At 43.1% G+C, this 27,162-nt stretch overlaps 1 protein-coding gene across 15 annotated transcripts in view; it reads left to right on the top strand.

Annotated features, from left to right (window-relative positions):
• The window catches only part of EIF4G1 (eukaryotic translation initiation factor 4 gamma 1), a 102,404-nt gene that overhangs the window by 52,240 nt on the left and 23,002 nt on the right, over positions 1-27,162 (top strand). For 13 of the 15 annotated variants that reach the window (XM_042459809.1, XM_042459807.1, XM_042459805.1 and 10 more), the window contains 5 exons: positions 798-898; positions 11,015-11,107; positions 13,724-13,790; positions 18,547-19,407; positions 22,346-22,434. In XM_042459809.1, coding sequence (XP_042315743.1) covers positions 798-898; positions 11,015-11,107; positions 13,724-13,790; positions 18,547-19,407; positions 22,346-22,434 — 1,211 coding nt within the window. Of the gene's footprint in view, positions 1-797; positions 899-2,554; positions 2,715-11,014; positions 11,108-13,723; positions 13,791-18,546; positions 19,408-22,345; positions 22,435-27,162 lie in introns of those variants that run through there. The other 2 variants (XM_042459811.1, XM_042459810.1) reach the window with 2 other exon arrangements.

Below are 27,162 nucleotides of genomic sequence, written 5' to 3'. Positions count from 1 at the left end.
TCTTGCAGAATCTTAGATGTGAAATTATTTTACTCATAGGAGGATTAGGAAGTTGGAAAACATGTATGTTGGGAGGGAGAATGGCGATGAAACTCGAAGGATTGCCGTGGGAAGGGATAACTGCTTCTGTATTGGATTCTTGTCTCTGTTCTTTTTCTAGTAACAGAATTACATTCTCATCTGCTCATGTAGCTAATTGCAAAATAAATGCGGAGGAAGAGCTAAGAAGGTGACCCAGGAAGTTCTGACAAATGTAATTCCAGATCTAGAATGCTGTGCCTTCCCTCCAAGCAAGGGTGGCTACAGATTTAACAAGACACAATGGAGGCAGTTTGGTGTACTTTGATCTGAGTTGGGTAGGGTGTTATAGCCTCAAAATAGGGGGTTGTCCAGGGTGAGGAAATGGGGTGGCTCAGATACGCTTGGTCTCAGGGAGAAAGAATGTTGGGATGCTGCTTGTGTGAACTTGTTGGTCAGGTTTTTGACATCCAACCAGAGCTAGAGGCAAACGTGCCACTCTTGGGCCTCCTGCTTGCTTCAGAGTTCCTGCTTTGCCAGCTGGGAGTGTGTATGTGTTTGTGTATTTGTTGTGCATAAGGGGTCTCAAGCCATGGTATGCCTGACACTAACCACGGGAATGCTGGATGAGGTACTTCTCTGTGCTGTTTGATGGCTCTACTTCCAGGCTTATCTTTGTAGGTCGTGAGATGCTAAGAGTTCCTAGACATGCCACAGTCATCTTCTTCCTTTTTGAACTCTGGGACTGCAGTATCCTAACTTTTCCTTTTCTTTCCTAGCTGGTGCATATTACCCTGCCCAGAGTGTGCAACAGTTCCCAACTGCCCAGGTCATGATGAATCAGCAGCCACCAATCCCGCCAAAGCGAGAGCGTAAGACGGTAAGACAGAAGCTGGGGATTGGTTCCTGCTGGGTGGGATTGTATAAAGTTTATTTGAAAACCACTCCCCCCCCCCCCTGGTTGGTTGCTCAGTCTATGCCTCTCATGTCTCTTTCCTCTATCTTTATTAGGCAGTGTTTCTAGTTTTCCTGTGTCTTCTATATGAGACTGGACAAAAATTCTAGGTGTTGTGGCTGCTCAGGAACCTGGGAATCTGGATTCTGTCGTCTCAAACTGAGATGTATTTTGTTTCGTTCCATTTTATGTTAATGCTGCAGGACATGTGACTAAAGTTTTAAATGTTTAAGGGGACACATTTGTGGGTCCTAAGTTTGCTACATGGTGGAATCATATGTAGTCTACTCACAAGTAAGTCCCTCTGAGTGTCAGTGAGATATATTCTCAAGTCTGCTGGGGATTGCATCATTCATTTTCCAATAAGAGCGGGTTTCGGAAGCCAAGCCATTTGCTAGCTAGATGGTCCCAGGACAAGGATCAGTGCAACAGGAAATACATGTAGTCTGCTTATATTATTGAGATGAACTGGATTTTCTAAAAAGGGAGTGCTGATGTTTAAGATCTGGGAAAAACCACAGCTAAGCACATGCTTTGCATGTTATGAGGATCTGACATCTCCCATTTAAAAAGATTTCAGCCAACAGCTGTGGGAAGGGCTTCAGCCAGAGATATTGGAGAGCCGCTGCTAGTTAGAATACAGGGTACTGTGTTTAATGTAATACTGATTAATTCATGGTATAATGATGTGTTCTATATGAGCCTGCCAAGAAGTGACTTCATTTGCCACAGAAGTGATGTTCCTTAATCCTAAACGTGAGCAGATTTGTTCTGTTTAGTTATTGGTGAAGGGATGGCATTCTGCACGTGCTCTCAACTTTTCACAGTTTTATATATTGTGGAGCCAGACCTGGGGAAACCTACTTTCTTGGAGTATTAACTCCCAGTGCCCTCTAGCCAACATGGTCACTGACCACGCTTGCTGAGGAATTCCAGAAGTTGCAGTCCGAAAAAATAACTCTTCCTAGTTGTAATATGGGTGATAGGTTCCAAGGCTCTGCCCTGGCACAGATGAATTCCTGGTTGGTATCCCGCCTTAAAACCATAATTATCCTGGACAGGTGCCCCTTCTCTTTGTTTTCTTCCTGATGTGTCGATCCACTTGGTGATTTAAGAGCCTCTAAAGTACAGTGAGTTTTAAATGCCAGTATAAAAAACCCAAACAAACTAATTTCTTCTTTTCCCAGTGCTGGGTTCTTTGCATATTTGGTTGTCCAGTCCTAATGTCCTGAAGGGAGCAGCCATTTTATTCCAAGCTGCACTAGAAACTCTTAGCTGCCTGGGAAGTTCAATGATATAATTGTGGTGTTAGTCTGGAAAATCAATATGCAAAGGGATCTTGTAGCACTTTTGAGACTAACTGAAAGAAAGAGCTTTCATAGACATGAGCCTACTTCCTCAGATTCATGCAAAAGGCATAGCTGCCCCCCCCCCAAAAAAAAAAACACCTGGGAAGATTTCGGCAGTGCATTTGGCAGGAAAAGAGAATGGGGCCCACTTCTGTGTGTGTGGTTGTGTAACTGCTGCTGCAGAGAATGTGGCAATAAGGGTCAAAGTTCAGTAAGGTGGAGGAATCTGGAATGTGACTGAGCAGAGCAGTGAGAATTTTCAGTGGGAACAAGGGCTGGAGTTGTAGAGGCAGAGCCTGGTTGATTTGTGCTTGTATGGACGTCTGCATTAATGTTGAGGCACGAGAACAACTTCAACATGATTGGTTTCTGCATCCCTGAAGAGGGACCAGGTGAGGCATATGCATACGTGGAGTTGCCTTTTGGCAACTGATAGGTTTGGCTCCTATTATATGGGCCTCTCCTTGTACTTCCGGGTCCTTTATCTTAAGAGCCATGTTGGTTGAGATAAGGGGCATAGGCTTCTTGATAGCAGCTCCTCTCAACATAGCATTTGCCCTCCAGATTTAGTCTGTTTTATATAAGAGAATATCAAAAACCACTTTTTCTTCCAATAAGGTGTGACTTGCTAGCCTTTCAGCTGTTAAGTATTTCACTTACTCTGGTGCTCCTTTTAGGTATCCTTTATCTAAGCTTATCACTGGTAATTTTGTAGCTTTGTGGCTTTATGCAGTATGTTTTCTTGTTCTTGTTAGTAAGTTTGATTGGTTGTTAGGTGTCTTTAGTACTCTGTGGAGCCAAATAGTGAGTTGGAAGATGCAATAATAATGACTAGAGTAAAAGGTTGCTGATGGAGCTTGGAGCCATGCTGAAGCTACACCCCTGTCACTAGCTGTAAACATATTAATTAAGATATTGCAGGGTGTTGCTCTGTTGATGGTGTTATGTGCTGCAATGTCCACGTTCTCTCAGCTGTAAGAATGAGAGTGTGGCTTGGCCTTGGTTATCATCTTCTCTACTCCACCCAGTCTAGAACATAGCAATCGGAATGAGAGGCACATACAGTGTACATTTAAAAATGTGATTTCTCTTTGTTCAGGAGCTGTATTCTGTGGGCATAGCAAGAAAAATAACAGGGAGAATGATGTACTGCAGAAAGCACATGACTCATGACCACAGCTTGAAAAAGTTACTTTTTTGATTCTGCAAGTTGTAATCCAAAACCACAGTTTTCCCATGTGCAGCCGAAGACCTACTCTGTATGATGTCCTTCCCAGGGCCTCCTTGCATGTGTAGAATCTTCAGAAAGAGGTCTTCTGTGTTTGCTTCCAGCTGTTGCCACTGGCTGGAGAGACAGATCCAGCAATGTGTTTTGCTAGCCCTTTGTAAAAACAATTGTTAGAACAACATAATACAGACCAGCATCCTAGTGTTTAATACAGCAATGATCTTCAATAGCTGTTGAGAGCCACAAAATTTGGAAATTGTGTTCATTTCAGGTAGAGTTGATTTTGATGGTGTTAGCTATCTATTTAATTTGTATGCCACCTTTCTCCCAGACTGAAACACAAGGCAGCTCCCAGAGAGAACCAATTTAAAAAACACATACATTATTTTTTTTAAAAAAAAGAAACATACACACACACACAGAGAGAGAGAGAGAGAGAGAGAGAGAGAGAGTTAACATAACCATGTAAAGCAAAATAAAATGGCTGTGGTCTTGTATCCACAATCGGTAGTTGGGTTGGTTGCCTGTGTGCCTTACAGCTGAGGCTAGGCTACAGCCCATCCACTTGTTGGCTGGCAGCAAAAATTTGATGTCAGGGTTGTAGAGAGTGGCTCTGTCTGTTTCTGCTGCAGTAGCTTCTGTTTCAAAGCCAGCTTGGAGGTGATGAATCTGCTGTGAGTGCAGATTGCTACTTGTACATGAGACCTACTTCTCATATCAGTGAGAGACACAGGCATGGAAGATACACTGAGGCTGTGGAAATTCCTATAGGAATTAGTCTGTGGCTGCTGCCAGAGTGCAGAATTAATGCAGTTTGGCATGGTATCTTTTCTGGCAGGTCATTCCACAATCTGGGGGGCAGCAGACAAAAAGGACCTCTGAGAAACCATTTGAGTCCTGGACAGTTTGAGCAAACATTTTCCAATGGACCTGAGTGTACAGTGCTGATTGTATGGGATTGTAATCTAGCAAAGTAGTTCTCATGTTCCAATGCATCAGGATATAACAAGAATCTAACAAGAGCAATCCTGGCTCAGACCAAAAACCTATCCTTTCCAGCATCCTGTTTCCCATAATGGCCAACCAAATGCGAGCAAGGAGGGCAGGAGATGAATGAAGTGGCTTTCTCTTGCTGTTCTGACTCCATGAATGGCAGCTGAAAGGCATCATTTCTCTGATAGTTTGAAGATTTGTGATTCTATTTGTGTGATCTACACTCATCAATGAAGATCAGAACTACTCCTTAGTATTGCTGTGTTCACATTAAGCGTGACCTTCTGACAATACAGTCTCATTGTGCTAAATTTGCCTGATGCTCAGGTGGCCAGCAATGCCACTAGGGTTGTAGATGCAGCTTTACTGATTTGGTTAAACCTGTCAGAGCTTGTGCTCCATCAGCACAGTCTTTGAGAATCCTGGATCATCTCCACACCACAGTATGGTGGCAGATGCCTTTGATATTGGCAGCAATGCACAGTCACCGCTCCACATTAATGGGGACTGGGGCAAGGACACCCGTGAAAGTGGAAAAACTGAATACGTTAACCCTCCCTCAACATGAATAATAAACAGTGCCACCAAGAGCACCACCAGTAACTCTCTTTGCAACCTTGCAACACATAGCCTCTCCCACATTTCCAAAGTGTTTCCACTTTCAATCTGATGTTAGCAGCCACCAGGCAGAGGATCCACCTTCTCTCCCCCTCCCCTCTCCCGGCCAAATGCAACATTGTACCTTCCCCACTTTGACAAACTCTGCATTCTACTCATTTCCAAAGTCTTTCCACTTGGAATCTGATGTTTGCAGCCATTACCACAAAGGGAAGGTACGGTTATCAATGACCTGGATGACAGAATTGGAAGCATACTTATCAAATTTGCAGATGATACCAAATTAGGGGGAATAGCTAATACCCCAGAGGACAGGATCAAGATTCAAAATGACCTGAATAGACTAGAAAGCTGGGCCAAAGCTAACAAAATGAAATTCAACACGGAGAAATGTAAGGTATTGCACTTAGGGCGGAAAAATAAAATGCACAGATATAGGATGGGTGACACCTGGCTGAATGAAACTACGTGTGAAAGGGATCTAGGAGTCCAAGTAGACCACAAGTTGAACATGAGTGAACAGTGTGATGCGGCAGCTAAAAAGGCCAATGCTATTTTAGGCTGCATCAGTAGAAGTATAGTGTCTAGATCAAGAGAAGTAATAGTGTCACTGTATTCTGCTCTGGTCAGGCCCCACCTAGAATATTGTGTCCAGTTCTGGGCGCCACAATTCAGAAAGGACATTGAGAAACTGGAGCGTGTCCAAAGGAGGGCGACAAAAATGGTGAAAGGTCTGGAAACCATGCCCTATGAGGAACGACTTAAGGAGCTGGGGATGTTTAGCCTGGAGAAAAGAAGGTTAAGAGGTGATATGATCGCCCTGTTTAAATATTTGAAGGGATGTCATATTGAAGAGGGAGCAAGCTTGTTTTCTGCTGCTCCAGAGAACAGGACCCGGAACAATGGATGCAAGCTGCAGGAAAAGAGATTCCACCTGAACATTAGGAGGAACTTCCTGACAGTTAGGGCTGTTCGACAATGGAATGCACTCCTTCCTCGGAGGGTGATAGAGTCTCCTTCCTTGGAGGTCTTTAAACAGAGGCTGGATGGCCATCTGTCAGGGATGCTTTGATTTGGGTTTCCTGCATGGCAGGGGGTTGGACTGGATGGCCCTAGTGGTCTCTTCCAACTCTATGATTCTATGATTCTATGGTGTTGCTTTGGCTGGGAGAGAGGGGAAGGAGGAAGAGGGGAGAGAATTTGGATCCTTGGAGGTGGCTATAAACATCAGATTCAAGGGGAAGGACTTTGGAACTGAGGGGGATGCAAAGTCTGGCAGAGAAGGAGAATGTATGGTGTTGGTTTTCACTGGCTAGGAGAAAGAGTGGGTGGGAGCAGGGTGAAGAGGTGGCTCTTGTTAAGCAGCAGCTACAAAGTCACAAATAATCCAAACTAGGAATCGGAAACCCATGAATATGGAGGGCTGACTATATGGCCGTAATTGCTACTAGATGCTTGATAGCCCTATTCTCCACATATTAGTCTAACCCAGTGGTTCCCAAACTGCTCCACCAGATGTTTTGTACTTCAGCTCCCCGAATTCCTGAATGTCACCCAAGCTGGCTGGGGCTTCTGGGAAGAGAAGTCTAAAACACTTGGAGGACCAAGTTTTGGGAACCACTGGTCTATCCCAGAGATTCCCAAACTCTGGTCTTCTAGGTGCTTTGGATTTGAGCCCTCAAACACCTCAGCCATCTTGGTCAATGGTCTGGGATTCTGGGAGCTGAAGTCCACCATAACTAGAAGGCCAGAGTTTGGGAGTCACTGGTCTAACCCCTCTAAAAGGCATCCAAGCTGGCAGCTATCACTGCATTTCATGGAAAGTGTAGTTTATCATGTGCACCAGTGGAGCCAGACTGTCACATAGGGTTTAGCAAGGACCAATAGACTAACATTATCATGACTAGAGCTTTAGTAACTCCTAGAAATGTTTTTATGTATTGGTGTATTTGCTTTTTGCCCCAAGCCATGAGACACACGTGTTAGTGTTGAAATGAAACATAAGCTATAAAACACTGTTGACTCTTAAGACTGCTGGTGCATCAGTTAACCAGCAACCACTGAAACACAATCTTGTTGCCTTCCAGCAATTTTGGAAAGAACCTCAGCCAGTCTTTGAAGGGGGAATGAACATTTTACTTTTGGTGCAGCCCCTTGGGAATTTTCTTCCTTGGACATGGATACTACTGCATTTATGGGATTGTGTCTTTGAGAGAGAGCTGATGTAGCACAATGGTTATTCCACAGATCTGTTGGGCTACAACTCCATTGTCTCCAACTGGCTGTGGTTGATGGGCATGGTAGACCAACACCCTGGAAGGCTCTGCTCTGGGTGTCAGCGACTCTGTAGCTTAAATTTCTCCTCCACCTAATGTGTCCTGAGGTCAGGTTACTGTCTGTCAACCTCAGCCCTCTTTAATAACACTGATGTGCCTTCCAAGGTGGTTTTTAAGGACTTCAGTAACATAATTGCAGAAGCATTATGAATATTTTTAGCTTTATGGTTTAATAGTTTGTTTTGATGTCAAAGCATTTCAACATGGCAACTAACAATAGCATTCAGTATGAGTACAGTGTGGAAACAAAGACTAAAAACTCATCGTAAATACATATGAAACTAGTCAATTCTGGGTTAAATATCCTCAAAAGGGTCTGAGAAACTAAACATGCTATCCCTAATGCTGAAAAGTTGACAGTATAGATGCCAGGCAAGTCTTGCTGCGATTCCACAGGCAGGTCTTGCATCATCAGGAAGGCATTATGTCTGTCTGTTATCCACCTCAACTCACTTGGTCCTACATGTTACATTTTGGACCTGGTCATGATTGTGACCATCATGGTGTAATGGTTTGAGCGTTGGACTGTGATCCCTTCTCTGCCATGGGAACCCACCTGGTGATCTTGGGCAAGGTACATACTCTCAGCCTCAGGGGAAGGCAACAGCAAACCTCCAATGAACAAATCTTGCCAAGAAAACCCCCATGATAGGGTCGTTTTAGGATTGCCATAAGTCGGAAACGACTTGAAAACACCACCACAACATGATAGTAACCTGGATTTTAGCCAGTCAGAAACATCAGACTCTCTTAATCTTTTATGAGCCGTTCTGTTGTGTGTATAAAAAGCTGATTGAAGTAAAGTTCAATGTTTGTGCAGTGATGGCATGGGGATGACAAAAGTCAGGCTTGTTTGTCAGATTTCAGCACACTTGTTTTTGCTATAGTTTTTTTATGTTAAACTCTGGAGCCTTTCTCTGGAAAGAAAGTGCTGTAAGTTAGGGGAAAAATCTTTCTGTGGTGTTTCAGAGAGGATGCTGTTGTGGGATATGCAGGTGAGCACATCCACAGTGCGGATGGGAGCAGGATCTTGATTGCACAGAGTTAATGGACAACCTGTCTTCAATATGCTGACTTCTCCACCCGGTCTTAAAATATTCCAGTACATCAGAGAAGAATATTTAGCAGGTCATTGCACATAACTCACATTTTCTCCATTTTTGGTGTGCAACTGCACATTAGGTTGTATGAAGTTTCAGTATTAGTTTTACAGCAGCATTGGTATTCATGGCATTTTTGGAGTTAAATAAGGAAATGGTTCCTTGCTCCAAGAAGATTACAGTTGTAATTTTAATAGCAAAGGAAGATTGAAGGGGGGGGGGGGGTAGGAATGTTTGCCAGTATTTGTGTGAAAACTTGCTTGTTTTGTTGGAGATAAAGGAGTCAGAAGAAGGAAGACAAGAGAAAAGGAAGAATATCACTTCATGTCTGTAGAAGTCTCCTGATAGAATGTAGTCAAATCCCAGATGAGCACTCTTTAAAACAAAAACACTTGGAAAATAAAACAGATCAGGTACTCTGGCTATACTTCAGAGGCTCTGAATTATGCTGTGTAACACTTGTTCCAGAGCTGATCATGAGTTCTTTTCACTGCTGAGATCTCAAGGAAGAGGGTGAGATTGAAGCATCTCCCTTCCCTCTATAGTGTGGCTGTTGTGCATGAGTGTGTGTGCATCAAAGTATAGAGGCAATGTGCCCTAGAAGGAAATGATTTGCTTTTTTAGATTCCTTGGGCCACTGCTGGGTATAATTACATAGGAATCTGTGATAACACAGTCTTTTACTGTAGCCAAGCAAGCTTGCCTGGTAATGACATTTCAGCAACTTAGCTTTTCACAGCCTTCCTTTCTATAGATTATGCTTTCTGCCTTGACCATCTCTTAGTGGTAGGAGACCAGTGTATGCTTGCACCCCAAGAGTGTTATGCAACTATTCCACTTAGGAGCAGGGCTGGCCAATGGGTGTGTGCATTTCCCAGAGCATTGTGACATGGGTCAGGTCATATCAGAATGCATGGACTGTCCTATTGGGAAAGGGGGGGGGGGTAGGGAATTGTCCTATTAGGGAGAAACCAAATTGGGGAAAGGCTTTGTGTTGTGTTTTCTTCCAGTGCACTATTCCTTCCCTAGCTGTGGGTTCTCTGCTTCAGCTATAATCTCTGGGAGCATGCAGCTGAGGCAGTAGAGGCCAGCCTTGTCTTTCTCACTCAGCTGTTGTGTCCAGACCTGCCAAACAGAGCTTGCTTGTGACCTCATCAGTTGCTGCTAAGGATCTGTCTCCTCTTGGCTCCCTCCAACTGCCAGCCACCCACCCTGGGCGCTTAGGGCCAGGAGGAGGACCCTGCTTCCTCCTGGCCTCAGCCCTGTGGTAGGGCGGGAGGGAGCAAGGGTGGGGAGAGCCTGAGGGGTGTGCCAAGCTTTGAAGGACATGGCAGCTGGCTTGAGTGAGGTTAGCCCCCTGTCATGGGTGGTGTGAAGTCCTTGCCAAGTACCAGTTGTAGGGCAAGTTCAGGCCTCCACGTGGACCACCAAAAGTTGGATAGAGCCGTTTTCTGCTCTCTGTCTCCAGGATTCTCTGCACCTGTAAGACTTTCAGTGGGACAGGGATCCAAACAGTGTGGCTGTTAATAAGGGAAAGATAAATCCATAGATGTTAGCCCCATTGATGGGTATTTCAAATGATCCCTTAGTGGATCCTCTCTGTGTTTAGTAGTAATTGATCATTAAGTACCAGCTGTTGTGGGAAAACAAGAAAGGACTGGTACCTTCATGCCTTGTTTGTGGAGGATTCTTTTTGGCATCTCGATGGTCGCTTTTGGAAACATAGCATTGAACTAAGAGGACCTTTTAAGTTAAGCCAAAAGTACAATTTCTTCATGTTTTTAACCTGCCTGCGGGAGCTAGACTTGAGAAACCCAGGTTGACGCTTCCACTGCCAATGAGAACCACTGTGGAATAGTGGCTGGAGTTGTATTGAAACTTGAGAAACCCAGATTGAAGCTTCCACTGACTCATGAAACACAGAGAGTGATCTTAGGCAGGTAGTCTGATCTACCTCACAGGGTTGTTGTAATGTTAAAATGGGAGAAGGAATCCCATGTATACCAATTTGATTGCATTGAAGGAAAGTTGGAGTGTAAATGTAAGAAACTGGGCAAGAGTGCTCAGTATACTCAGTCCCCAAATGAACTACAGCTCCTTGCCCTTTGTTTATCTTGAGTGGGTGGTGGAAGGGAGCAAAGTATGCTTTAGCAGTCAGTTATGTTCAGAACACCCTACCTCATCCTGCTACCCTTCAGATCTTGATTTCAATTTCCTTCAGCCTTTGCCAGCCTATGGGCTAGAATCCTGAAAATGGTAGTCTAAAGGATCTGGAGGGCACAAGGTTAAGGAAGGCTGTCTTAAAAACAGCAATACATTCTTCCCAGTAGGCTTCTCTCAGGTCCCACAGCATGTGGAACCCCTCAGTTTACCCTGCTGACATCAAATTTATTTTTTCTTCCACATTCGTCTGCCAGATCCGAATACGAGATCCAAATCAGGGTGGCAAGGATATCACAGAGGAAATTATGTCTGGCGCTAGAACGTCTTCTACTCCTACTCCTCCACAGGTAACTGGTGTTCTCTCTCCTCAACTTTGCTCTGCAGTTAAGGTTTTTTTCATACACTAGTCCAGTGATGACGAACCTTTTTTAGTTCGCATGCCGGGGGTGGGGCTTCTACCCCCAGGATGGGTACTGGGGTGGGGCTTATGCCCTCCAGGGGGCGGGGCTTCTGCCCCCTTTTCAGAGGGAGGGAGCCTCTGGCTCCTCCCCTGGCGTTTGCCGGCTCCTGAGGGTCCCTTCTGGGGCCGTCAGAGGCCGGCAAAAGGGCCGTGGAGGACAGCATGCCATCCTCCAGCCTTTGCTGGCCCCTGAGGCTCCCTTCTGGGGCCGTCAGAGGCCGGCAAAAGGGCCGTGGAGGATGGCATGCTGTCCTCCGGCGTTTGCCGGCCCCTGAGGGTCCCTTCTCGGGCCGTCAAGAGGCCAGCAAGAGGACGGTCCAAGCCCCCTTCTCCTCAGCCTTCGCTTCCCGAGAAAGGGCTCCACGGAACCCTTTGGCGGGGAGCGAAGGGAAAGGGAGGAGGAGGAGGCCGGGCACGCGTCCCAACCCCCTTCTCCTCGGCCTTCACTCTGCGTGAAAGGGCTCCATGGAGCCCTTTCGAGCGGAGCGAAGGGAAGCCGGGAGGGAAGAGGCCCGAAAATGGTAGGGAGGAGGCAGAAGGGGCACGCTCCCGTTCCACCTTCTCCCTCGCCCTGTATCTGGCGAAATTGCGCCGCGTGCCACCCGTGGCACGCATGCAACACATTCACCATCACGGCACTAGTCACATCCTAATTTAACTGGCAACATATGCCTTTTGACTGAGAGTTAACTAGGGAGGAATCTGGGGCAAGGCCACACAGACAATCTCTATTTCATGTAAGCATTTGTGGCCCATCCTTGGAGTGAAATGTGTCCTCAGATGATAATATAAATCGGCCTGACTGCAGGTTTTACAATTACTGTGACTGTGGTGGCCTGGGAAAAAGAGGTTGTTGTGACATGAAAACTGCTATTTTTCACTGAACAATCAAAGGCCTGCTCATGGCAAGGACAAGGTACAGCTGTATGTGTGAGGAAGGAATATTTAGCCAATCTTAGTCTCTATGCCATTGCTCACCCCCTCTTCATGCCTATGTTGGATTTTAGATGCTACTGCTGTACTTTATAAAATCATAAAATCTTTTCTTTAATACTTTTTGTCTCTTATGTCTATGAAGAGCATTTGAAATGTTCTTTGTAAAGCAACCTGACTGTCCTCCCATCATATTTTTGATGGGCCATGTTGATTTGGAGATCTTTTCCTGCTGTGGAGAGGCTGTAAATTTTGTTTTTGCTGTCAAAGCTTGCAGAAATGTGTTCTGTAATGGGGCTGCTATAAGTGTCTCGTGTCTCAGGTTCTCACCAAGGGTGTAAGTGGTCAGACTGTGTTTGCTTTATCTATTCCTTTCCACTACAAAAAAGAAGTTCAGCATGGCTAGCAATAATAAAATATCCACATTTGTGTGTTTGACCTTTGTGGATTTGATTATTCACAGATTCTTTGCTGCCACCTCTGTTGTTGCCCTATGCCATTTTAAATAAGGAACTGCAAGCCTCATCAGACTTGAGAAACTGCAAACATGTGGCAAAGTTTGTAAATCTCTATTAAAAATGGTGTAGGACAGCAATGGAGGTGGTGGATTGCTCCACCAGCTGCCCACCTCTGCCTTGTGACGGAACCCTGCTTCCTCAAGGCTTCTACTGTGGGTTGAATCTGCAGAATGTAATTTGTGTTAAATATTGGTTCTTTATTTGGGGGGGGGGGGGGGGAGGCGGTTGAGTAATTTCCACTTTTGCATTAGTCCTATGCCCCTAATCCCAGTGAATGTGGAGGGCTGGCTGTACATTAAAAACAAAAGCTTAATTTAAATACAACATATAAACAAAAGGTTAAAACTGAAGCAGGAAAAGATAATTGACATTGTCAAACCAGTTGAGCTACCTTCATAATGAAAACATGAACTACATGGATTGGGCCTTTAGTCTTCTGAGAGTCCTTTCCTCAGAGAGATCAGAGCTGTGGCTATAGAGGCAGTTGCACTGGGATGAGGGAGTTGGCATAAACAAGACAAATATTTTGTTAAGATTTGGAGAGTGAAGGTGACACAGGGCATGTATTTCTGAATGTTAGTCTAAATTTACTCTGGTGTACCTCCATGGGGGTAGCAAGTTTCATTGTAAATTTAAAAGACATGAAAGAATACTCTCACATGACTATTCACTTATGAATGTGGTGCGTGAAAGGGCTCACAAACTGTCAAAATTTGGATTGCCTACATCCCTTCTCAGCTGTGGTTGAGGGTATGGAATCTTATCTGTGATGTCATTTGAGATTCAGAGTCTCCCATAGTGCTCTAGAGGCCCTGCACAGCAATGAGGCAACTATTCACCCCTTACCAGCTGTTTAATGAGTCCCTCCAAAAGTTAGCAGGAAAACAGGGAGAGGTTTCACCTTTTCCTTGCCAGATTATACAAAGTATTTGTCGGTGGCAACCTCTTCATAGTGCAACTGAAATTATAGTAGGAAGCATTTTACAGTTTCGGGATGGGAAAGGAAGACACCTTTTCACTTGTTTGCCTTTCTGTAACCTCTAATTTTACAGGCTGGAAGTGGTCCAGAGCCTCAGGCCAACGGAGAGACACCCCATGTAGCAGTGATTGTCCGGCCAGGTATGATTTCCAACAGAGTTGATTTGGCTAATTCAGATGAAGATGAGGACTAGTGGCTTCCTCTGCCTTCCTTTCTCCAGCTGATACAAGATAGACAGCTTTCCAGAGGGAGACTCATGGAGGTCTTGGGACAATGTTCATAATTGCTTATGCCACTCAATAGATACTGCATGTGACAGAAAGAGAACTTAGCTGTGGTATCTCACCCTATTTGGGAAGGAGTGGGTGTGATAGTAGGGGAGAGCTGACCTCCTCCACACCCACAAAATTGAGCATCTTGAAGCTAAGCAACACATGTCTATATGGGTAACGTACCTGGTGGAATCATATAAGCTGGAGAGGGACAGGCACCAAGTCTGAGTACATATTTGATTGCTCAGAAGATGAGACTACAATAGCAGTCAATGTAAAACAACCAGATTCCTGAAATCTGGTAAATTATATTTCTTCAAAGGTGGCTGAATTCAATATTTCTTTTGAATACATAGTTTTGTTACAATGTTGGAGTTGAAACCAAGTAGCATTCACTTTTCAAATTGACATCAGAGGAGAATTTAGCTTCAGTATATGTTTTTGATGCTTAGCAGATGGTTTCTGAAATGACAAGAGTACAGTTGGCCTGACAGCTGATTATTTGAGAGTCTTCCTGGTTCTGCCCATTTTGTTCTCCTTCTGTGATGGTATTATTTAACATTTCAAAACATGCAGCTTCCATTCCATTCCTACTAAGATTGACCCTAGTTAAGAAGCCTGATGTGGTCCCATTTCATTGTTACCAAATTAATTGAAATTTAGAAATAAAGTTTGTGTTATGTACTGCAGTACTGCAGCTTCAGCACTTAAAGTGAGTTAAATCTAGATCTGTTGATGTTATTACAAAAATAAGGTAGTGTAATGTTGTACAGTGCTCCCTCGGGTTACGAAATTAATTCGTTCCGCGGCTAATTTCGTAACCCGAAAAAACCTTCGTAACCCGAATTGCCATAGGCGCTAATGGAAAAAAAGCCGCGGCAGAGCCGCGGCTCCATTTAAAACAGCGCCAGGGTTTTTTCGTAACCCGAAAAAACCTTCGTAACCCGAAACAATAAATCCCTATGGGATTTATTCGTATCCCGAAAAATTCGTAACCTGGGTAATTCGTATCCCGAGGTACCACTGTATTACCTGAATATTTTTAAACTGTTGATATTTCTTCTCCCAAGTTTTATTTGTTACTTTACTCTAGAGGAAATGCATGCCTCTCCTGGATCTAGATCAGGTGCATGGGTGGATGGGTAAATGGGCTTTAACCTTCCCCTTTTCATTATAATCCTCATCCAGATTGGGGCCTGTGTTCCTGCAATTCATATTTCTAAATACATTATTAAAATAATGTAATTTTTTTCGCTATTAGAATCTTACCTTACAGAAGCATAATCTTAGATCAGAATTTTTTTATTTTGATGAAGATGCCCACTTTCAGGACTGTTATTATTGTTCTGTGGCCCTCTTGGACAAATAATTCATTAAATTTAAGACTTGTTTTACAACTTACTTCAGTATCTTAAAATGTGAAGGTTTTGATAACACACAAGTTGTCATCATTAGGTAATAGCCAGGATCAGAGGTGATCTCTAGTGTGGCCACTAAGAGGCAGTGTATTTCCATGGAAGAAAGCACAGGGATTGAGAAAGAAATGATTGGTTACAGTTTAAGGGGGGAAAAGTGCTGCATCGGTTACTCAGCTTCAGTATTTCAAACTATTTGTCTTTTCCTTTGGCTTTACTTAGTTCAGTGAATTGGCAACAAGTAGACTTTAGGGAAGACGCTTCTTTGGACTACAATTCCAGATCTCCCCATTCTTCATGGCCAATAGCTTTTAGGTTTCCTGAACCATGGAAATAAAATATCAATAAAGAACTCTTACAAAATTTCCCTCTTCTCTGCTTTTTTCCTTAAATTGCTTCCCAAACATGTAGCTTGTATGAAGTTCAAATTGTTTGCAATTTAGAGCACCCTTGCTTTCTTATGAGATTTGGCAGGAGACTCTTGTACTGTAGTTTCATAGAGACACCTGGCATGCTAAGTTGGGCCATCCATTTCTCTTATAGCCCAGATTTCAGCCATCTACTCTTCTAGTCATCCCCGTTGGCCTCATGAAACCCTTAGAGTGGTAGGTAAATTGGTATCCTCTAGGTATTTTGGACTATAGTCCCCATATGTCTTAGAAACTGTGACCAGTATTTTGGGGAGTTGTAGTCCAAACACCTGAAGAGCAACAGGTTCCCTGTCTTAGAGACTTCTAAAAACAGGGTAGGTGCTATTTTATTTGGGTAACTATAGGACTCTCTTCTTTTCAATAGAATTACAAAGTGGTCTTTGATTCCCTACTTTCCATGGATAGCCTAGGATAAAAGATGATTTGTATTTATATACAAGAGAACAGGGCCTTGCCCAATATTAATTCAACCAGTGGGCAGTAACTAACAATGAAAGGGAGATGGAAGTTGGGAAAACAAAGTACAGATAAATATTTGTTTCAGTTACACATAATGTATCTATTATTTATTATATTTCTCCTCCCCATTTCCATAAAATATGATCAAAGGGGCATACATGTATTTGCAGTGCGCTAAGGAATTGCCAGCGTGGTGCAGTGGTTTGAGCGTTGGACTACAACTCTGGTGACGGGGGTTTGAATCCCTGCTCAGCCATGGAAACCCACTGGGTTACTTTGTGCAAATGACTCAGAAAATCCCATGAAAGGGACTCCTTAGGGTTGGTTTAACGGATTGGCATTGAAAGTGTTTAGCTTTTTCACATCAGCTCATCTGTTTTATGCTTCCATGTTTAGTAAATGGCTTTACAGAAGTAAGTGTAGAAGGGCTACCAACCAACTCACTTATGCCTTCGTTGGTCTTTTGTTTCCCAGAAAGAAGAGAGTATTCAGCACTGATAACAAAAGAAAATCACAAATCCACAGGAGGGTCCCAAACTTTATTAGGACAAACTACAATTCCTAGCCATTGCTGAGTGATGTTGTTGACCTTTTGGTCAGTTTTTAACTTGTATGTTTTTGTTTGTTTGTTTTTAAATTCTGCATTGGATTTAATACTTTTTTAAGGAGGGGAGGGCACCAGGGGACGGGATACAAATAAATTATTATTATTATTATTATTATTATTATTATTATTATTAGGCAGTTTTAAAAGTGGGGAGAGTGGGCGCTTAGAAATGTGGGTAGGTGTTTCAGCTGTGTGTTCTGCAATTAAGCCCCAAGTCGGAGAATGCAGGCTTAATAAGTCATTAATGCAGGCTTAATGAGTTTGGGACCCTCATTTGCCCACCCTCCTATGGATTTTTTATTTTCTTTGGTTACCAGTTCTGATTACTCCCTTTTTTCTGGGCAACAAAAGACCAACAAAGGCATAAGTGAGTTGGTTGATAGCCCTTCTACACTTACTTCTGTAAAACCATTTACTAAACATGGAAGCATAAAAACAGTTGAGCTGATGTGAAAAAGCTAAACGCTTTCAATGCCAATCCTTTAACTTTGAAGTTTTTCCCCCTAGCTGTCATGTGTGTGTGCCTGTTTGTGTATGTGCACCTTCAAGTATGGGTATCATGTTACATCTGACTGCTTGGATGGAGAGAAAATGGTGACACCTCATCTCTTGTTGCAGCTCAGAGATCAGCTTCTTGCATCTATTACAACATTTCTCTTTGTGCTTCTCTCCCCACCTCCCTAATTTTTTTCAGCCCCCACCCCCCCATCCTTATGATTCTCATGATCTGCTGGAAATGTGAAAGCTTGCACATGATTGTTTTTTAAAAAATAATACAGGGATACTTTAGTTAACAAAGTAAGATATGTTCCTGGCTTTATTTCTTTAACAGAAACTTTGGTACAGAGGCACAGAAACATGGAAAGAATATGGATAGGTCTACACAACCAAAAGAAGAGCAGTTTAACATGCTTAAGCAAGCTTTTTATCCAAAACTAACATTTGTGCACATTTGAAATGAAACTGCCGCATCATGAAAGCCTTGAATAAGCAAACAAAAACATTTTGATACTTTGTAACATGCTAGGGTAGCTGGTGATGCAGGCTAATCTGTTTTACCTTTTCTTTCTGTTTTGCTCACATAGGCTCAGTGAGTGATTCTGGAGACAGCTATTTATCTTGTTTGTTGTGCGTAAGCACACACAGATACTGTAGGCTCACCTAGAGTAGAATCCCATTCTTTCCCAAGACCAGCTTCATTTTATTATTTACTGCAGGCAAGCCGCAGCAACCCGACAATGAAAGTGTGCCTTTCTTCAGCCTTCCTTCACTATCCTCCCAGTGCTGCATAAAAAAAGCCCTAAACCCCCTTCCAGTTGAACAGAAGACTTTGTAAAAAGAAGCTTCTTTATCAGAGGCTTTGTTAAATGAGGTATGTCTATATTAAGGAAACATGATCCTGAGTTTGCACGACCTGAGCAGGACTGTTGATGACCAGGACTCTTGGAGGTCTCTCATTCATAGGATCAACATAAGCTTGAAGCCAACCTAATAGCAAATTACAACAAAACAAAGGTATTATCCAGGTGTAGAGTATGAATTTTGTCTTGTGCTTATAAGCCAATTCAACTACCTATAGTCTTTGATACAACATCTCTGTTGAAATTGCTGGCTTAAAAGGATCCTGTTGTTCCTGTCCTTTCAGCTTGGTTACCAAAATCAGTGTTTTTTAAAAAATGTACTAAATGTCTCATATTTTTTTCCTTTTACAGATGACCGTCCCAAGGCTGGTCCAGTTGTAAGTAAACCGGTTTCTTTGGAGACTAGTAAATCAGCATCCCCATCTCCCCCACCACCCCTGATAGCAGAAGAAGAGTCTGTGCTGCCAGCCTCTGTGACGGTAGTACGCACAGAGAGCCCCGTAGCAGAGGACACTACAGAGGAGTTGCCGGAGGTACCTGCGGATATCCTCGAACCGATTAGCGCCACCACTATAGTGCCAGGGGGACCTGTGCTCTCTCCAGAACTTCCTGTCTTGGACACAGAGTCTCGGGAGGAGGCAGCTGCTAGCCCAGTTTTGGAACCTCCTTCTGAGCCAGAAATGCCAATGGAAGAAGAGGTGGCACCAGTGGAGACAGTGACTACTACCCAGCAGGAAGGTCCTCAGCTTGAGGAGCCTCCTGTTACACTGCCAGATGCTCCTCCTATCCCACCATCTTCTCTAGAGGAGGTCTCCGAACAGGTTGTTGAGTCAAATGGAGTGTTGGAGGAGGAAACACTGGAGCCTACGTCTGAGACCCAACTGTGCCAGCCAGATCCAGCCTTGGATTCCCCCATTGCACAGCCTGAGGAGCTGGTAGTACCTTGTGGGCTAGCAGTGGTGGACAAGCTGGAAGCTGAGGCTGAAGAACTTGAGGAGCATCCTGAGTCAGATATCAGCCCCATCTCTGAACCGGAGGAGGTTAAGGCTGAGGAGTCAGTGGCCCCAGTGGCTGCCATCCCTGCTGAAGAAGAGAAAGAACCTGAACAGGAGGAGGAGGAGGAGGAATGTGAGGACTTGGTTGAGACGCCAGAGGAGAGTACCCAACCAGCAGCAGTTGTGCCCGTGGAGGCCATAGAGGTGACCACACCAGGTGAGTGCAAAATTCCTTGTTCAGCCAGCAGAACTGCACAAGGAAATGCCAGTTTACCAATGGTCACTGGTATGTAGTAGTCCTTAATTGTAAGCATTCAGTTTATTTTTCTTCTATCCACAAAATCAGTTTGACAAACATTAAGAGTTGTTCACCTGTGGTATACTGTATACACTCAAGTATAAGAAGTTATTTGGCATATTTTCTTTTTCTTCATCCTTTATTACATGGCTCTAAGTTTTCATATAATTGTAGAGTTGGAAGAGACCTCAAGGACCATCAAGTTTTGCCCTTGATGTCCAGAGATCACAGCAAAATCCATAATTTTGGCTCCAAAACCTACCTTTGACCTATACATGAAGTTGACTTATATTGAGTATCTACACTAGACAGTCTCATTATAAGTGAACTTTCCTTCATTGAACAGAGGTTGGGTGCCCATCTCTTGCATACTTTCCTGTGGGTTCTAGGGTAGTAGGGGATTGCATTAAATGTCATCTAGGGTACCTTACAACTCTTTGATCTTAAATCCAAGTCCCTGTAGTTCTTTTTTTATCCGCCAAGAGTCTTCTGCAAGGTTGTAGTGTACCTTTAGTCCCTTATTCTGTTGTACTGGCTGTTAAAAAATAATACTGGGTTTGTGCATTGAGTGTTCTTTTTAATGCTTGTTTGTAATAATAAGAGACTTGGGAAATAGAAACTCCTTGTATGTTGATAGCCTGATGGGAATGTTACCTCTTTTGTTTTGTTCATGCATGGCCAATGCAATTTTAGGCTGCATCAATAAAAGTATAGTGTCTAGAGAAGTAATAGTGCCACTGTATTCTGCTTTGGTCAGGACCCACCTGGAATACTGTGTCCAGTTCTGGGCACCACAATTTAAAAAGGATATTGAGAAACTGGAGCGTGTCCAAAGGAGGGCGACTAAAATGGTGAAAGGTCTGGAAACCATGCCCTATGAGGAACGACTCAGGGAGCTGGGGATGTTTAGCTTGGAGAAGAGAAGGTTAAGAGGTGATATGATAGCCCTGTTTAAATATTTGAAAGGAAGTCATATTGAGTAGGGAGCAAGCTTGTTTTCTGCTGCTCCAGAGAACAGGACCCGGAACAATGGATGCAGGCTGAAGGAAAGGCGATTCCACCTCAACATTAGGAAGAACTTCCTGACAGTAAGGGCTGTTCGACAGTGCAACACACACTCCCTCATAGTGTAGTGGAGTCTCCTTCCCTGGAGGTCTTCAAACAGAGGCTGGATGGCCATCTGTCAGGGATGCTTTGATTTGGATTTCCTGCATGGCAGGGAGTTGGAATAGATGGCCCTTCTGGTCTCTTCCAGCTCTATGATTCTATGTGCTTCTTTGAAAAAAGAAACAAAATTCCTTCAATTACTTGAAAGGGCATCAAAATCAGTCCTAGAATTCCATTTTTCAGTTGGGCTCCATGTGTTGGTGAGAAATGTCAGTGGTTTAGGAGCTGTAGAACGTGGAGAGACTCCCTTGTACGCCATGAAGGTATAATCTACAAAACATTTAAAATGCAGCCATTATGATAATTTCATTATTTCCAGCCTTATTACTCTAGGATCTATAATATTCCCACTTGGGTTATAGACAGAAGATGCTGCACTTTTTCTCAGGGAAATCATAGGCCCTATACAGACAGGCCAAAGTAAAGCTGCTTCGAGTCACTTTGGAGGTATGGTGTTTCAATGATACATGCGTCCTAAGAGTCCAGAAGCCGCACCAAAGCCGCACTCCAGTCCAGCTTTGGTGCAGCTTCCAGACTTTTAGGACGCATGCATCATTTAAACACCATACCTCCAAAGTGACTCGAAGCAGCTTTATTTTGGCCTGTCTGTATCAGGCCATAGAGTGGGGCCTCATAGTCCAAACCCCATGTAATGTTGGAAATCCAGCTAAGTACCGTCAGCAGATAGCTGTCCATCCACTTTTAAGATGTCCAGAGAAAGAGACCTCACCACCTCTCTTGGTAATTGGTTCAATTGCTAAACTGCTCTTCCCATCAAGAGGTTCCTTCTAATGTTAAATTGAAATCTAGCTTCCGCTAATTTAAAACCCTTAGACCTGCTCCTGTCTTTTGGAGCAGCAGAGAACAAACCCCCACCCTCCTCTCAGTGATAGCCCTTTAGATATTAAAAGATTAGAATTTTGCTTCCCCTGGGTTTTCTCTTTAACAGGCTCAGCTCCTTCAACCCTTTCCTCATATGTTTTGTTCTGTTATCATATTCGTTACCCTTTTCTGAACTTACTCCAACTTGTCTATATCCTCCTTAAAATGAGGCATCCAGAACTGAACACAGTATCCCGGTGAGGCCTGACCAGCAGAGAATACAGTGGGACTATTACTTTTTTTGGAAACTATGGTTCTATTAATGCAGATTAAAATAGCATTTGTCTTCTTTGCTGCAGTGTCACACTGTTTGGTCATGATCAGCAATAGTTCCAATAATCCCAGGGTCCTTTTCACATATAGTACTGCTAAATGGTCATGTTGGCTGAGAATGAATGCAACATTACACAGCTTCATCCTTTATTTATTTGTTTGTTTTCTCCTTTCTCCCATACTTATTTTATATGAAACTGCTGGTATAACCACCTAACCCTAACTACTGGTGCCTGTTATTTAGTAACAGGGGCTTTTTTATTTGTTGTGTGCCTTCATGTCGTTTCCGATTTACAGCAAACCTAAGACAACCCTATCATAGGATTATTTTGGGAAGATTTTTTCAGAGGTGGTTTGCCATTGCCTTCCCCTGAGGCTAAGGGCATATGTCTTACCCAAGCTCACCCTGTGGGTTTTCATAGATGAATAGGGATTTGAACCCAGGACTCCAGAGTTGCAGTCCAGTGCTCAAACCACTATTGTAAATCCCTGACTAATGGTCCACGTTCTCTGACCCCTCTTTGTAACTGTCTAGTGGCTGTATCGGTGCCAAAGAAGAAGCGAAAGTTGAAGGACTTGAATAAGAAGGAAGCTGTCGGAGACCTCTTAGATGCATTCAAAGAGGTAGGTGCCTCCCTTCTGGTTTGGAAATGGAAACTGTAGCCTGTGTAGTTTCATAGTTGCAGAGAGGTAGAGGAGAGGATACTTTTATTCACTAAGTTGTGTGCTGTTGTCTCCTGCAATTGTCTAAACTATCAGTGTAAACCTGTTTCATTTTCATGATTCCTTGAGGAATCTTTACGAATTACAGTTATGTGAATGCTATCAGCAGTGTCTCTGCATTAATAGGAAGGTCACCCACAGATGGATTTCTTCTGAGCGAAAGCCATGCATACCTCACAAACAACAGGAATCCTCTTGCTGTGCTTTCTCCCCTCCCCAGCATCCCTCATGATGGATTTTCCACCTTGAGTCTTCTGCTTGATCCATATTTCCATGATGAGCTGCCATGCACTCCAGTCATGCCTCCTTCATCCCCACCCCTCCAGTTTTCCCAGGCAGTAGCACCAGGAGATTGAAAGGGAAGGATTGTATTAAAGCAAGTAACCAGCATAAGAACGAATTTCAAAGGCTAAAACATCTCATTGTAATAAAAATAAATGAAAGCATCAGACAAAGTAAAACAAAACAGAATTGGCCAGTGAAAAGGTTTTTCTTTGTAACTTTCACAGGCTTACTTTATTTTAATTTTTTTAAAATAGATTTTCAAACAATGCAAAACAATAAATTTAACCTTCTTTTAGGTTTGGCAGGTAGTTGAGGTGTGCAACAAGCCAAACCAATAGTCCACAGTCACTTCTTTTTTCCCTGAGAATACCTCTGGGTCCATAGAGTGCAGAGACAAACTGTGAGGGAATGCAGGTAGTGCACATTGGTGTTTAAATCACATTTTAAATTATTTTTGAAGGCGGTTTGGGGGATTTCAGGGGCAAGAGAAGTGTCTGCAGATGCCAGATATTTAGGGTGCCAACACGCAGGATATCCAGAACCATCAGATGCTATTTGCTGCCAGAATAATTTTTGCCTAGACATTATAATTGGTATTTACAATAAGAATCATAGAGTAATAGTGTTGGAAGAGACCACAAGGGCCATCCAGTCCAACCTCCTGCCATGCAGGAATTCTCAATCAAAGCATCTTCAACAGATGGCCATCCAGTCTCTGTTTAAAAACCTTCAAGGAAGGAGACTCCACTACCCTCCAAGGGAGTTTGTTCCACTGTCAAACAGCCCTTACTGTCAGGAAGTTCCTCCTAATGTTGAGGAGGAATCTCTTTTCTTAGAGCTTGCATCCATTGCTCCGGGTCCTAGTCTCTGGAGCAGCAGAAAACAAGCTTGCTCCCTACTCAATATGACAGCCCTTCAAATATTTAAACAGCACTGTCTTATCACCTCTTTTTTTTTATTAATTTTTATAGACTTTTCAACAACGCACAATATGACATTAATACATCTACAGACACACATACAAATCCATATAAACAAACACATACCACTACATATATATTTACCAGTTTTAAATTCCGTTATTACGCATGGCTTCATTGTGACAATAACTTTCTTATTAATTTCCATCTTCCATGCTTTCTTCTATCTTGATCCTTTAAACACATACACCGTCTCTCTTGACATTATTTTTAAAACGCATATAACATAAAAGAGTACTTCCTACTACTTAAAGTCCTGGTTTTTCTCCTTTGTACTGTCTTTTCCTTTCTATCGAGGTTCCCCTCACCTTAAAAAGGTTAACTTAACGATTTATTCCATATTTACATTATTCCATATTTACATTTAAGCTCATCTCCCCCCCCCCCATAAATGCTAAACATAAATTACTGAGTTAACTAGCTTAGCTTTCATATCTTGTCCATTAAGTAAACTTTCATTATATTTAAACATAGAACATTCGCTCATAAAAATTAAACTTTACATGCTTTTTACTCAAGCTATCAGGTGATTGTCTTAACTATTTTGTATCTTTCGTTCTCTGTGCCCTTAAACAACATATTATTCCTATTATTTTACTGAAAAACGACATTGTTCCATCTTTTTTCAAGTACATATAGAAAATATCCCAGTCTTTTTTTATCTGTTCTTCACTCCTGTCTTTCATCCAATATGTCATCTTATCCAACTCTGCTACCTCAAGTACCTTATTCAACCATTGATCTATAGATGGAATTTGTTTAGTCTTCCATAGTTTTGCATATACAATTCTCGCACATGACAGCAAATGAAACATTAATTTCCCATATCTCTTATTCAACTCCCCATTTATCATGCCCAACAGAACCTTCTCTTCTCTAGGCTAAACATCCTCAGCTCCCTAAGTCGTTCCTCATACGGCATGGTTTCCAGACCCTTCACCATTTTAGTCGCCCTCTTTTGGACACACTCCAATTTCTCAAAGTCCTTTTTGAATTGTGGTGCCCAGAATTGGACACAGTATTCCAGGTGGCACTATTACTTCTCTTGATCTAGACACTGTACTTTTATTGATGCAGCCTAAAATAGCATTGGCCTTGTTAGCTGCTGCATCGCACTTTTAACTCATGTTCAACTTGTGGTCTACTTGCACTCCCAGATCCCTTTCACACGTAGTTTCATTCAGCCAGGTGTCCCCAATCCTATATCTGTGCATTTCATTTCTCTGCCTTAAGTGCAGTACCTTACATTTCTCCGTGTTGAATTTCATTTTGTTAGCTTTGGCCCAGCTTTCTAGTCTATTCAGGTCATTTTGAATCTTGATACTGTCCTCTGGGGTATTAGCTACTCCTCCTAGTTCGGTGTCATCTGCAAATTTGATAAGTATGCCCCCAATTCTGTCATCCAAGTCATTGATAAAGATGTTGAATAACACTGGCCCCAGGACAGAGCCCTGTGGGATCCCACTAGTCACTTCTCTCCAGGATGAAAAAGCGCCATTGTTAAGCACCTTTTGGGTTCAGCCGTTCAACCAATTACAAATCCATGTAACAGTTGCCTTGTCTAGCCCACATTTCACTAGCTTGTTTGCAAGAATGTCATGGGAAACCTTGTCAAAGGCCTTACTAAAATCAAGATATACTATATCCACAGCATTCCCTTCATCTACTAAGCTGGTAATTTTATCAAAAAAAGAGATTAGATTTGTCTGACATGACTTGTTTCTCTGAAACCCATGTTGATTTTTTGTGATCATGGAATTGCCTTCTAAATGTTCACAGACTCTCTGTTTAATGACAATAAGAAAGAACCCTCTCCTCATTCTCAGCCTCAAAGTGTTTTGCTTGAATAGAAAAGACTCAAACTTCTCAGGATTCAGAATGGGAAAACGTCCAGAATTTGGGAGACTAGCCCTGAGTCCTCATTGGACCAGCTTAGTGTCTGGACTATAACTATTCACATAATAGAAGGAAAGTTTCATAGTCTAGCAAAAATTGCAGTTTCTAAAATTTCGTAATAGAAATAATAAAGAACATTGTGTTTGCGCTGTCACACATGAAGCTCTAGGTCAAGGGACTTGAGGTGATGGGTGAAAGGAAGCAGGAATATTTTCAGGCCATCTGACAGGCCATATGTCTGTTTGAGCGTGCCAGGAATTAACCCTGTCAGGCTTTGGGAACTGAAAGATTTTAAAGAAAGGGGTTTTAAGAGGCTGTTGCACTGTTGTTATTTTAAGTGTATGTTTTAAATTGTTTCAATATTATTGATAGTTTAATTCCAATGTCAGTGTTTTGTAGGTTTCTAAGTTTATTGTAATTATTTTAATTTGAAAGCCTCCTACTTGAATTACGTTCTTGGAGAAATGATGGGATGATGGTGATGATTTTGACTCACAGGAAGAAAAAAATGTGCTTGGTGTTACAGTTTTTTTTTCACTGAAGTTGTTTTGTGGGCTCAGCGGTGTCTTGAATCTCAGCTGTTATGGATATGTGCTGAATCTTGTGTATAGGTCCGTGGTGGCGAACCTATGGCACACGTGATGGCACACAAAGCCAGAGATGGCACACAAAGCCATTTTTCGTGGCATGCCTTTCCAGCCATCCCAGGCCTTCAGCTGCCTCTATAGAGGCAGGTGAAGGTCCAGGAGGATGCGAAGGGGGGAGGATGAAGGCCCAGGAGGACAAGGGGAAGAAGTCCCACCCTATGGGGGGGGGGCAGAAGTCCTCCCCTAGAAGGCGGAAGTCCTCTTCCCCACCAGAAGGGCAGAGGTCCTGCCCTGGACTCCCCCCCACCCCCCCGAAGGAAGGCCTTTAATTTGGGCACTTGGGCTGTGCAGACTGGCATGAAAAACAACTCTGGAGTCGGGGCGTGGCGTCCATATGACTCATGCCCTGGCTCTGTCCCCAGGCTGGTGTGATGCCGTGTGCTGCACCACATGACACATGGCATCATGGCGCTGCTCTGATGCTGCCTCCACATGCCGTGGCCCCGATCTGGTGGTGCCACAGCCTCGATCTAGCTGTAAAAGGGGTGGCTGTCTGCACAGCCCCATAGTCCCTAAAAGGTTCGCCATCACTGGTATAGATAGTTCATGTATTCTGCAAGTTCATATAGCACTGGTCCACTTTCAAGTCTCTGAAAAAATACGTTTTCTCTAGGCGTCGTCTAGGTCCTCCAGTGCAATTTTATGATATGCTTCTGCCAAAAGTTGACTGTAGAGTTGCATTCCTAGAAACAATTCTACTAGGCATTTGTACATCCTCCAGCATGACTCTGCGACCAACTTCTGATGGAAGCATAACATAGAATCATGCTGGAGGACCTAGAAGAAGTTTAGAGAGAACACTTCATCTTTTATAAGAGAAA

The sequence above is a fragment of the Sceloporus undulatus genome, chromosome 3 (assembly GCF_019175285.1).
Source record: "Sceloporus undulatus isolate JIND9_A2432 ecotype Alabama chromosome 3, SceUnd_v1.1, whole genome shotgun sequence".
In the NCBI taxonomy this organism is placed as follows: Eukaryota; Metazoa; Chordata; class Lepidosauria; order Squamata; family Phrynosomatidae; genus Sceloporus; species Sceloporus undulatus.
This window is presented reverse-complemented; position numbering and strand designations above follow the sequence as displayed.